Source organism: Hippichthys cyanospilos, chromosome 2 (genome assembly GCF_059441005.1).
Source record: "Hippichthys cyanospilos isolate Australia breed blue-spotted pipefish chromosome 2, RoL_Hcya_1.0, whole genome shotgun sequence".
NCBI lineage: Eukaryota > Metazoa > Chordata > Actinopteri > Syngnathiformes > Syngnathidae > Hippichthys > Hippichthys cyanospilos.
The window spans coordinates 9217594-9230784 of record NC_142370.1 but is presented as its reverse complement, the minus strand read 5'-3'; the positions used below and the strand labels follow the sequence as shown (position 1 = coordinate 9230784).

The following is a 13191-nucleotide window of genomic DNA, read 5'->3' as shown; positions in this document are numbered from 1 at the left end:
AAAAAAACTGTAATAGAGCAATAAGGGCAGTAATAATGAACCATAATGAATAGACTTACATTCTGAGCATATTATGGAGTAGATTTGAATGAAAAAACTGTATACATATGGGGCTGATACTATCTGCGCACTATTGACACAAGAATCAGTTTTCACATATGGACTTATTACAACGTGATTACCATCACATATACACATGCGCTGAACTGTTTCAAGGAAAACAGATTGAGATTTAATTAAATTAGAGATGTTTGTTCAGGTGGACTCAGGTACACGCTGGGAAGAAGAAATGCTCCAATGTCGCTCAGAAAATGACTAAGCTGAAAAACATGGATGAAAAATAATGACCAGTTCGGGGGGGGTTGTTTGAAGACGGTAATTTATTTATTGTAGGGATAAGCAAGTACTGATTCCAAGTATTGGTCATCTGTTGTTTGTGTGCTGTAGACTTCATTTACTGCCACCTATAGTATGGGAGAATATCATCTGTCTGTGGGGAAAAGCTGCTCAGAGTTTATAACGCTGCAAAAATGTGTGCCTGCACATCAAGTATAACCCATAAATTACAATGCAACGCAAATGCAGAAAAAAATAAAAAACAAAAACGCATTATGCAACAGGGAGATTTTTCTTTGTATCGATAAGTGAGAAAAAGGGAAAGGCTTCAATGCATGGCTTTTTTTTTTTTTTTTTTTTTTAACGGGGGAATTTTTGCACATGCAGGTTTCGTTATAGAGGAGTTTTACTGTACTAGCATTGGTCACCCTCTTGAAGCAATTTTACAATCACAAACCAGAAATGACAAATGACAAGAGTAGAACATTTCCATTCATTTTATAAGATTTTAATGGAAATGCTTTTTGCAAGAATTAGGTCTTTGTTTAAAACGAACTGTCATTGTATTTTTTAGTGGGAATTTTGCGGATCATATGTACCAGTGGTATCGGTACGAACTGGTATTGGTTTGGAAAAGAAAAAAAAAAAGAGTAGCAAACATCCGTTTTATAGGCATAGTAAATGTTTTTTAAAAATCACGAATTTTCAAAACCAGTTCTCACCACTTTTGGATTTGGGAAGCCAATCAAGACAAGACCAAGTCTAAAACCCCTGATAAGTTTTAAATCTACGATCTACGATCTCCGTAGTCTGTCTCACCTTTAGTGACATGTTGGTCCCAACATTTTGTTTTTTAACAGACAGAGTGAAATTATTACTATAAATAAAGTGATATTGGATTGGATTGAACACAAAAACAAATTTGAACTTGGACACGTCAGATGTCAAATGTTTGGCTTCCGTCAACTCTTGGTGGTATTCTAACCATTGACAAAGTGCATTGTTATAGTTTACCTCCAGTAAAAGTTCTGCAAACTAAACTTCTCCATCCACAAGTCACATTAAGTCCACCCACAAAGGGTTGGTTATTGATGTATTGACCAATCGCTCCATGGATAAAGGTAGATAAAAGGAGATTTCCGCTGGCTTTAATTTGTCCCGCATTAAAACCATCAGATGCTTCAAAGTGCATCTGATGAACCAATGAAACATGCTGAGACTTTTAAGCGTATACTCACCACTAAAATCCATTCAAGATTGCCTTCGCTTGGTTGATTTGCTACCGTTGCATTTATAATGCTGAGAATATGTTATGAAGATTGAAAAGAAAATGAAGCCTTCCCCCCCGCCACTTTTACGGCTTTTTTAAATCAAAGGTAACAATGGCTGTCTTACGCTAGTTTTGTTATTGTTAATAAGACATCTCATGACAAACAGAGTAGTTGACTTTCAAGTGCAACTTGTGCTTTCCATTAGATCCAATCTACAGCCTCCTGTGAGTGCTGGATCAAAGCCATTAGGAAAAAAGAAAAAAGTGGGACATGAGTCAGAAGACTCACTGTTGGGTGGACTCATCCTGCCACGTGTTTCATTTAAGGGGCTCTAAATAAAACGGGGAGATGGAAATAGCAGAGACTAAAGAGGAGTTTGCAGCTTACTGACAACATAATCGATACAGAATTTCCCTGTGATGTTAAATGCTTCTGGCTTGAAAAGTTTAGGTGAGGCTACTTTTCATTTAAAAGACTCAATCGGAGGGAAATCTAACATGTACTGGATGCTGCATTAAGCGCACTCAATTCCACTTCATTTATAGCAGTGGTTCTCAAATTGGGGTCCGCGGGCCCCTGGTGGTTCTTGGCCTGACTAAAGGGGGTCTGTAGTAATAATTTGGGTTATTAATGAAAATAATGTGTAAACATCATTTTATTTTGTATTAGATTGTGAATGTATTCATGACTCTTCAATAAAGCAATCAATTCAACCGGTTTAATATGTTTTTCAAATTGTTATAATCCTGTTGTTTGTCAGATTGACCAACAAATTTGCATGTGGTTTCAAAAAATTTTAAAGTGTATCTCCAATGATCGGAAAAAAACATGTATATTTTTTTTCATATTTGAGAGGAAAACAAAGCCTTTAGATGTCCCTATTAGTTGAGTGATGCAATGGAAATTCAATTCATTTCCATTTCATTAGCCGGAGTTAAGGAAAAAAAAAGTATACAGTATGCATATATATATATATATATATATATATATATATATATATATATATATATATATATATATATAAACTACTTGCAAAATCATTTCAGTTTTATGGAATCAAGCTTACAAAAGCTGGAGAAACATATTTTGTGAGACAACATGCCCCCAGCCATACTTGTCTGCCGGGGGTGGAGACGTTACATGGAGCCCTCTTGCCTGGCTTTTTTTCATTTTTTTAAAAACCTTTTCTATGGTGACATATGAAGGCGTAATTGTATATAAATTGTGTTTGCGTAAAAATATATTGCTATAATCTAGTTTAAAACAAGTGAGGATTTTTACTTATTTTTTAATCAGCTGTCTATGTGAAACAAGCTCAGGATGAAATTTTAATGCGCCGCTGCGATGGTTTAATCAGTAAAAGGATGCTACACATCATAAAAGATGTATGAGGACGAGTGCGCATACACACACGGCCAGACGCACGCGTTCCACAACACGACAGTGCATTGTACGCCGCGGGGCTGAACCCAGCACCCCCACCTTCAATTTGGACCATAAGACGCGCTGACATGCCACTGAAGAAGCTTGGTGGCGTTGCGGAAAAGGCTGGCAGTATTCCCCTCTGCACTGATGATGAAATCACCACAATCAATTAGTCATTGGCTACGGGTGAGGGAAGCGTCAGTATTTCTCATGAATCATTTCCCACCCATGACTGGAACCACCGCACTAATATGAATAGAAGTTCATGAAAACAACAACAACTGAGGAATTTGGAGCAATATTTTTAATTAATGCATTAGCCAAGGGATAAGGATGACATCTTCAGTTGTTTTCATGACACTGGCATTTGTAATCTGTAGCGTTGCTCATTATTTACTGTGTTATACAATCAATTTCTACGTGACTAGTAAACAAACTGCCCGCAGCTGTGACAAATTCTCGCCGTACATGGAGTTGGGTGACTGGATTCTCAGAATGACGGATAACTCCACGTGTGGTCCACGTGATTGCTCATCTGCCAAAGCCACAATAAGCGCTACAATGTATTTCAGGAAGAAATACATAGAATTGCCCTATGCAGGCAGTAAATACAAAAGTCATAAAATAATTGAGCTATTATTCACAAGCGTGTGTTTGCAATGTTTTGGGAAAAATTGTATATATTAAAAAAAGCTACATTAGAATTCACACTAGGTAAATGTGTTTCGTTTGTGTGGCTCGTTTCTACTAAACGTTCTACGATCAGCAATTTTGGGGCCGATCGCAGTCGCGGATCAGTGAGTTCAAAAATTACACATAACCAATCAGATCACAAGGTGGGGTTACATGTCTTTTTAAATAACTTGCTTACAGAGGAGGGCATTCAGCAGACGGGCTTCTCGTCGGTCCATCGCTGACGAATGCCTGTTGTGTTGAAAAATAACAAGAAACCTATGACAGAAAACAAAATACTAAGGCCTTTTTCCTTTTTTGTTGTATTCAAAGTGTTGAAGAAAATCATTATTTTTGGTTTTGAAGACAGAGCTATATATCCCAAAATAGCCGTTTTCCATAGAACTGCAAGAAATTTTCACATTTGATTCTTCCATTTCTATTTCATTTATCGTAAAACGGCCACAAGTGGGTGGCTGACTACCAATAACTATAAATGAGGCAGGTATTCACACCATACAGAATCTTTCATATTTACACGATTATTTATCAAAATAAAGCATTTTTGCCCTGGGTTAACAATCTTTGCCAAGCCTAAAATTGACTAATATACAGAGATATGGCAAAAAAAATAAATGAATGAACAATGACAGCTATGTGGCAATCAAAAAACAGCCTGAAAAACTGAACATTCACTTAGGTAAAATAAAAACATCTTGAGACAGAAATAATGGATGCAACAGTTTAACTGTAATTAAATTACTGAAATTAAATACTTTACGCCACAAATTAAGTACCGCTAAGGAACTGACATTATAGCAAACATTCCTATAGCACTAGTATAAATAAAAGGCATAACGTTGTCTCTCAAAATAGTTATCCAACATAATATTAGGAATCCAAAAAAGTCACATCATTGATCACCCGACAAATTATGACCTTACAATTTCACAATTAAGCTCAGATTCAAATCATCGAGTTTGAAAATAATTATTTAATTACATCCATTTGATTTATTGCCCACCCCTAGTTCTAGCCTTTATGCTATTTGATATACCCAGAGTACTTTTTGATGTACCTATGCATTAAATACGCATAAAATACCACCCTAGCAAGAATAGCACAGACAAGTTTTGGTGTGCAGCGTGTCTGTTGATTTGTCCTTGGATGTTCCGCGAATACTTGTAATAATTGTTGGGTATAATTGTATTTCTACATCTAATAAGAGAAAGCTTTCATGACTTTTCTCAGGTATTGTTTATAAATATATTCTTTTTATTTCCACCTAAGAGAAATATACTTTAACTTCAGGCAGTATGCTTTTGGTCTTTATCTTCCTCTGTCAACCTTGACACTGCAATGCTTGATACATTGGAAGAAGACGACCATTTAAATGAAGTGTTTGTTATGATGTCCACTCCACATCCTGTCATACATGTGTCCATAAGCACATACCGTTCTTCATACAGCACTTCTGTGAGAACGCGGCTGAAAAGACGGGTTGCTCCGTGATCTTCCTCTGACCGTGAGACTTGTTTTTTCAGTCCGCCTCTGTTATGCTTTTCCTCAGGCAACAAGTTCTCCTCCTGCCACGCCTGCTTGCTGGTGGCCGGGATCTGGTGCTACGCGGCCGTTTTTGCCGTGGGGCCCCTGTTGGGCTGGGGGGAGTACGGGCCCGAACCGTACGGTACGGCGTGCTGCATCGACTGGCATGCGCCCAGCCGGAACTCTTTGGCCATGAGCTACATCGTCTGCCTCTTCTTCTTCTGCTACATTCTTCCTTGCACTGTCATCTTTTTGTCCTACGTCTTCATCCTGTTGACCGTCCGCGGCTCCCGCCAGGCGGTGCAGCAGCACATGTCCCCTCAGAACAAGATAACCAACGCACATGCACTTATTATCAAGGTACGTTTACGACACTCAATACATATGCTACACGCAAACAGTAAAAGTCTTCTACAACAAAACCTGCATGTGCAGCAAAATCCCCCAGTGTGAAAAAATCTTTGAAATCATTGAAGCCTTTCTGTTTTTCTTACGACCTCATGAAAGGAAAATCCCCCCCCCCCCCCCGCTGCATAATACCAATTTTTTTTTTTTTTTGCATTTGCGTTCATTCCAGTGAAAACAAGCCTGCAGCAAAATCCTAGCTTGGTTTATACTTGATGCGCCGCAAGCGTTTTGCACCACTACATACTCATCATGTGATTTGTTGATCAAACCAATCTGGGGACCGTTCATTAAAAACAAAAACTACATGACAAAAATCATACATACAAAAATCATACAATCATACAAAAATCACTACATGACACGCAAGCTAAAAATCAGTCAGTTTGCTAAAAATATATTTGTAAAATAGTGCAAAACAAATCAAATATAAATGCGTTATATGACACTCATTCGACTACTAGCAACACAAACGCATATGGTAATAATTATTGTCATTATAATTTCATTGGTTGCGCTATGTGATGCATTCTGTGAATCGAAAAGGAACATTTTTTTTGTAATGTTTGTTTAACAACATTATTGATGTTGATTCCTACTATTCATAGTCAATAGGTACCTGGATGGCCTGTGAAGAGTACAAATCCGCATATAATTGACATAGATCAAATTGTATTGGGAGGCAAACGTGCTATTTTATTCATTATAATGTTTGAACTTAGTCATCCTGTTTATTGCAACGGGGATTTCTTTCTGCCAAAAATCTGCATCGGCATGGGCCTCAAAATATCCCGATCAGTCGGGCCCCCTGTCGAGAAACGAATTTGTCAAAACAGGGTGTTCAGGGCGTAACTCTCCAATCAGATCAGCTAGAGGAAGAATCAGCGATTTCAATTTTGTGTCTGTGGTTGAGGCCTGCTTTCAACATGATGAAGGCTTTGAGAAAAAAATAATATGAGCAGAAATGTAATCCATAAAAGACAAATAGCCTTGGATTATAAATTCACTTCACATCAAGAAACTGGGATACAGTATTTAGCTTTCTGGTAACATTTTAGGATGAGGCTATACTCTATTTTTGGTTCATTGCGAAATTCTTTTCGAAAGCCAAAAGTCTTTAACCTCTATGTGAGCAGTTCAGGAAATAGACGAATAGAAATTCCAGAAAATGCGCTAGCGTGTTTTTATGCTTTACTTTTAGCTCTCCGTGGCGGTCTGCATCGGCTTCCTGACGGCATGGAGTCCATATGCGATCGTTTCCATGTGGGCAGCGTTTGGTAACCCCTCAAAAGTACCACCAATGGCTTTTGCACTGGCCGCCATCTTTGCCAAGTCCTCCACACTTTACAACCCTATCGTCTATCTGGTGTTTAAGCCCAACTTCCGCAAGTCCCTCTGTCGGGATGTAGCCCTGTGCAGAAGGTCACTCTGTGGGTGTCTGTGCGAGCACAACTCTAGCCAGAAGGGAACGTGCAGGCAAGCTCATCACAGAGAAGAGTGTAACTCCACGCGGTTTTCCAACGGGCTACTGGAGAACCACAGCTCATGCAGACACTGTCCCTGTCCCGAGAATATTACTCCAAAGGAAAACTGCATTAACCACGGTCCTCGGCAGACAGCCGCGATGCTCCAGGGTTCGCAACATAGTGAAGTGGCGGTCAGTCAACTCTCAAATGAGCAGCAGAGTGACTTCCTCTAGGCTGAACTCATAAATAGTAAGTGGGAAGAAAAGACCGTAAGAACAATGAGGAACGTTTCCCGCAAGCACACACAGATGACAACTACAATCATGGATGAAACCCCTATCTCATTCAGAGTGATTGTTTGTGAGTGTTGGTGACAGCAGTGAATGGTGCGTTTTCTTCAGGGATCGTTCAGGGCCGCACACGTTCATCAATTAAAGTCAAAGTGTTTATTGACCTGTGCAAGGTATAGAAACAAGTTTCTCCGTACAATGAATCTCTACAACAACTCCACAACTAACAAAGCATTCTCTAAAAATTCTTAAAGCAAACAGACTGTGACAAGAAAATGTTGTCCAAAATGTCCAGTTTGTCCAAAATTTCCTTGCAACAAGAAAAAATCAGGGGATCATCAATGTTCCTCGCCCAGAGGTGTTTGCAAAATCACCAGTGTTGTTACAATGACTTATTTTTGACTTCATGTTGTGCAGCCTCCGAAAATCCAAGGATAAGAGGAATATGACTTTGCACGAACGTGATCGGGCACGGTCACACGATTAATGGAGATGTGACAAAAGTGTTTTCGGTACACTATTGGAAAATACTTCTATATTGACAGATCTCAAAACCAAACTGGAGAGTACAGTTGTCGAAATGTTGAAGAAAGCCATGAAAAAATTCCTAAAGAGAAGGAAACATTTGCTACCTTCAACCAACACTCGCAAACATTCGCCTCTCTGTTGGATGGGGCTTTAAGAAGAACTGGTCAAAGTCCAAAGTTAGAAGAACTTCTTGTAATGCCTCAAATATGTGACACTGCCAAACAGCTCCTGTCAACAACCAACATGCAAGCCGATCAACGTTAAATCAGGTAATGTAAACATGCAACGATCTGATCAGATTACGGATCATCTTGCAGGACTTGTTGACATGATGATTTAGAGGGAAGCGCTCTCTAGAAAACTACCTTTAATGTATTTATTATGAATAATGTATTTGATGCTGTGTTTTGTTTCTATGTTTATTGATGCATGCCTCACATTGTAAGGCACCATGGGTGTATTTTGTGCGACATAGGTTTCAAGGTGTCAGGCCAAGTCTTTTCTGCAAAGCAACCAAACACCCATCGGAACGGAAACATGGAGCTGCCATTGTTCGAGCGTTCTTGCAAATACAATACCTTCAAATTCCATGCGTTTGTACATATGGGTTTACTATATGTCCGTAAGATGTCGGTAAAAAAAGACTGTGACACAACATCCATTCTATTCTCTAGAAAAAAAAAAATAGACTCAGAAGGAAGACCTCAGGACAAAATAATAGCCACAATCAGATTCATAAATGGAAAAAAAAAATGTTTAAAATTCACCTCTCTAAATAAGCTAATTTTACTTTGTACAAATGATGATTTGCACTGTGACAATAAGTAGTTAATTAGTAACATTCTGACCAAATCTGTGGTTTGCTTTTTTTGAAAGAAATGGAAAAAAAAGAAAACTTGATAACAATCTTAGTAATATTTCTTCAAGAAGAGTTCATAAAAAAGAGAGCTGGGTCATATTAACGTACCCAAGTTTGATGAGTTTCAGTGGGAGTTATGACCAAATATTTTGGCAGCGAAGAAACCAGTTAGCTATCCCATTCAACAATAGTAACTCTGCAGTTGTGCGAAGTTTTTTTAAATTTATTTTTGTTCGCAGCTTTGGTGATGTTTCTTTTTATGTATGTATTTTTTTTTCATATTTATCCATAAAGTGAGAAGTGCCTAAAAAGGCCGGACGTTTTTCAGTCCATCACCATTATTTATTTTCTCATTTAACGCCTCAATAAGAACCAATAAAAATAAGGAAATCCACAGACACGTCAAGAGTGAGAGTATTAAAAAAAAAAAGTTGGATGTTAAAAGGGGTGCTTACTTTTGCAAGTCACTGTATTGAAGCTATTCTTATATACATCTTGTACAAAGAGTTTGCCTTTGCGAAAATTGAAGCTAAAGAGCTCCAAGTGACTTCCAGTAATTTATCTCCAATGAAACGGCCACAAAATGTGATTATTACAAAAAAATGTGAATGAAAGTTAACATTTTTGTTTTCAAGACAAATAGCTCTTCTGTGATGTTTCATCCGAGTTACAACTTGAAGCGCTTGAACCGAGGAACCACTTGACATTGTTTTCTCAGCTTGTAATTGAATCATGATTTTCATTGACTGCTTACTCTGCTCTTAGTCGGAATAGTCGGAATGTAACTGCCTCAACCAAAAAGGCTTTTGAAAAACTGTACTTTTTTCCTTCTTGGCCATAGCAAGAACACAGACTGTGACAATCTAAACTGCCCGTCCTTTGCATTTGCTTGAGACATACATCTTCTACTTTTCCCCAGATGTATTCCACAAAGCAAATGAGTTTGACAGTAAAAAAAGCTGTAGTTGAATCAAATTGAGCAAATCAGAAGACCAAATCTGAAAGCATACAGATCTATTGTGGGATGAGATCAAGGTACATTGGCTGCCACCTCCCCATGAGAATGATACCTGCGAATATAAAAAGATGTGCTCCATTTGATATATTCTGAAGCTGAGGCTTCTCAGAATGCCAAATTCAAAATGTATGCCAACATTTGTTAGCGTGTGTAGCTTACAAGAGCCTGCTGGAGTACAAAATTATAGTTTTAGGAATCCTTGAGAAGATGTTTAATTAAGAAAAGAAAAAACTGTTCAATTTGACAAAAGTGTATTTCAGAGTGTTTCACTTCCTGAACAATTACCTACTAAAATCTCATGAGCTCATGTGTCTACAAAAATCACGATAGCGATTTATTGTTCGATGAGAGTAAGTGGACAGGATGTTTTTATTGGGGACTCGACAAATGATCACTTGCAAACGTGTCTGTTTACTTATGTCACTAACGTTCACTCCCGCCGCTGCCGTCTGACAAATCGTTAGCCGCTGTGCGAATTAGCTTTCACACGCACACAAGAAGAGCAGCTTTTTAAAAAATGGTTCAGGTCTACATTTCTAGTTCATCTCGCATCCATTCGCAACATTTTATCCCTTTTTTTGGTCATATTTTTGTGTACAGTAACAGTAATGCTAATGCTAACTATCGTTCAGCTAACATATCTTCTACAGTGCTTTTTTTCACAATTTTATTGCTGGTTCGTGCACAATGGGTTCTGCGAGAATTAAGTACACTCACCAGGAACTTAAAAAGACTCATGACAGACACCAGATTCCTGTTCTCGAGTGCCCGATTTGACAGAGAGTTCATGCAGCAAAGTTTGTGTCGCTACAAAGCAAGCTATCCCGTAAATCAAGGGAGATTCCTTAAAACTGTTGAGTGTACGTTTATTAAACAATGTCTCTATTTGTTAATCAATACAACACTTAGATAATACCTTAAGCTTTTAATTAGTAGAGTATTGATTATATCGCTTGGAAATCAATGTTTTTACATTTACATGTGTTGTCAAAGGTAGCAACCGTTTCGATCTTGCCAGGGTTTGTCCGAGATCACAAACTTGAAACATCTTCAAGATTTCCTTGGAACATGAAAAATGAGACTGTTTCATGATTTCTTAAGAACGTCCTCAAAACAATTGCGACCTTAAATGAAACCTGACAAGTTTAAAAAAGCCACTGCGTCGGTCGACGCAAGCCAACATTCGCCCCTCAGTAGGATAAGGGCTTAAGAATATTTCAGAATGCCTTAGGAAGTTCTTAAGAACAATTGAGACCTTGGACGAAGACGTCGAATCGCTGAATTTAAGGAGCGTTTGCTAACTTCATCAACACTCGTTAATATTCGCCTCTCAGTGGGATAGGAGCTTAATCCCTACACAATTAAAACTTCTAGCAAAAACAGCGCAGACCTAGCCTAATATTAGCTTGAAGACTGAAGAGCATGGTGGGATTCGGCTGCCAAATTTCAGTTTACAGTTCAGTATATGCATGTATATACATTTAAATAATACTCAGCAACAATTCAGTCAAGATATCTGTTGTCCTTGTTGTTGTTTTCAACAGCCATTGCAGATTTTAGGATGTATGGAGGAAAAAAAAACAAAAAAACTCCAAAAACATTTTGCTACTATAAATGAACCAGTCAAACTGTCTTGTCCTGTCTACAACATAATTGCAGCATCTGTTATTTTGTTGTTGTTTTTACCTCTGTCAATGAATGTATCTGTGTCAACTGAGCTTTTTGTAATGTCAAATCTGTGCTGAAATGTCAAAGGGTGCAAAAAGCATGAGCCAGTCATCATGTGGACCAGCATCAAGAAGTCTTCTGTTATCACACAAACAAGCAGGGTACGGTATGATCACAAAATCTATGCTACATTACCTTTGACCTTCTAAATCTTTTCTGGCAAAAATATGAAGAAAAAAAGTTGATGAGCGCTTGTTGACCCAATTTGAGACGTAAAAGTAAAATGTTTGCAATTACACAACTTTATGCTATGTATTGTGTTGTGATTACATATGTATATTTCAATTCAAATAGAATACTCAGACATTTGGGGAAATGTTGTCCTGATTTTTAAGGCACAAACACAACAGAATATGATGAATGCGATATATTGTTTAAAAAAAAGTGTACAGTATATGTTTGGATATGGAAGAAAAGTATATGAAAAATATTTATCAGATTAACGATTATTGAACATACTGTTGTGAATAAGTGAAGTTTTGGTTGCACTGTCCAAAAAAAAGTTTTCATTCTTACTTTGAAAAAGAATATTGTCCTATGGATGCACTGTTGTCTTCATAATTTCATATACCCTGGCAGAATATGTTGCATAATTCCTTAAAGAAAACAAGAGTGATTAAAAAAAATATACATTTTACTCCTAATAAGATTAAACTTGAACTATATGGATTGTCAAATCTGTGTAATTATGAAACACAGTAGCAATGAAGAAAATTAGTACACATTTAGGTATAAGTATCGTGATGTCATATTTTCCAAGTAATATACAAAGACTGCCTTGGTATGGAAACTTATGAGCATAACTGTAATCAAGGCCAAAATATTTTCTCCTTTGTCTAAGGTGCAGCTGAATGAAAAATAAATTTCATAAAAGAGTCCTTGATTTGCATGACTTCTGTCATTTATTTTGCGTCAAGATTGACACAACAAGTGTTGCGTTGTCTTAAAACCAGCCACACATTTTTTGGGCCAAAAATTGGAGGGGGGGCAGCAGCAACTCTTTACCCAAGGAATCTAAAGCAATGTAAAGCAAGCCAGCATTATGACAGTTACACACAGCATGCAAGAGGACTTCATAAAGTGAAGGAGAAAAAAAAGGTTGGTGGGATTCCCACAATTCTCCGAATTCTGACTAAACTGAAAATTGCAACTATCCTCAGATTTCTAACTTTAAAGTAACTTTGTTCATTGAAATTCTCACTTTAAAGTCAGACTTTAAAGAGTCTGACCTTAAAAAATTCTCAGTCAGACGTCTGACTTTTCTCCGAATTATGACTCTCACTTTGACGTCAAAATTCCATTCATCCATGCATCATCTTTCCCTTTATCCGAGGTCAGTCGCAGGGGCAGCAGCCTCAGCGGGGAAGCCCGGACTTCCCTCTCCCCGGCTACTTTGTTCAGCGGGAGGATCCCCAGGCGTTCCCAGGCCAGATGAGAGACACAGTCTCTCCAGCGTGTCCAGGTTTGTCCTCGGAGCCTCCTCCCGGCGGACGTACCTGAAACACCTCACCAGGGAGGCGTCCGGGAGCCATCCTAACCAGATCCCCGAACGACCTCTACTGGTTCCTTTCAATGCGGCTTGACCGTGAGTCTCCACTGGATGACCGAGCTTCTCGCATTGTCTCCAAAGGAGAGCCTGGACAACCTG

General features: G+C 38.3%; 1 protein-coding gene across 1 annotated transcript in view; it reads left to right on the top strand.

The window, feature by feature from the left end:
* Positions 1 to 12421, top strand: part of opn7b (opsin 7, group member b) — a 48084-nt gene extending 35663 nt beyond the window's left edge. Inside the window, exons 5-6 of the mRNA XM_088409045.1 lie at positions 5275 to 5609; positions 6856 to 12421. Of these exons, the coding sequence (XP_088265171.1) occupies positions 5275 to 5609; positions 6856 to 7353 (833 nt within the window). The 3' untranslated portion in view covers positions 7354 to 12421. The remainder of the gene's footprint in view (positions 1 to 5274; positions 5610 to 6855) is intronic.
* The last annotated feature ends 770 nt before the right edge of the window (positions 12422 to 13191 follow it).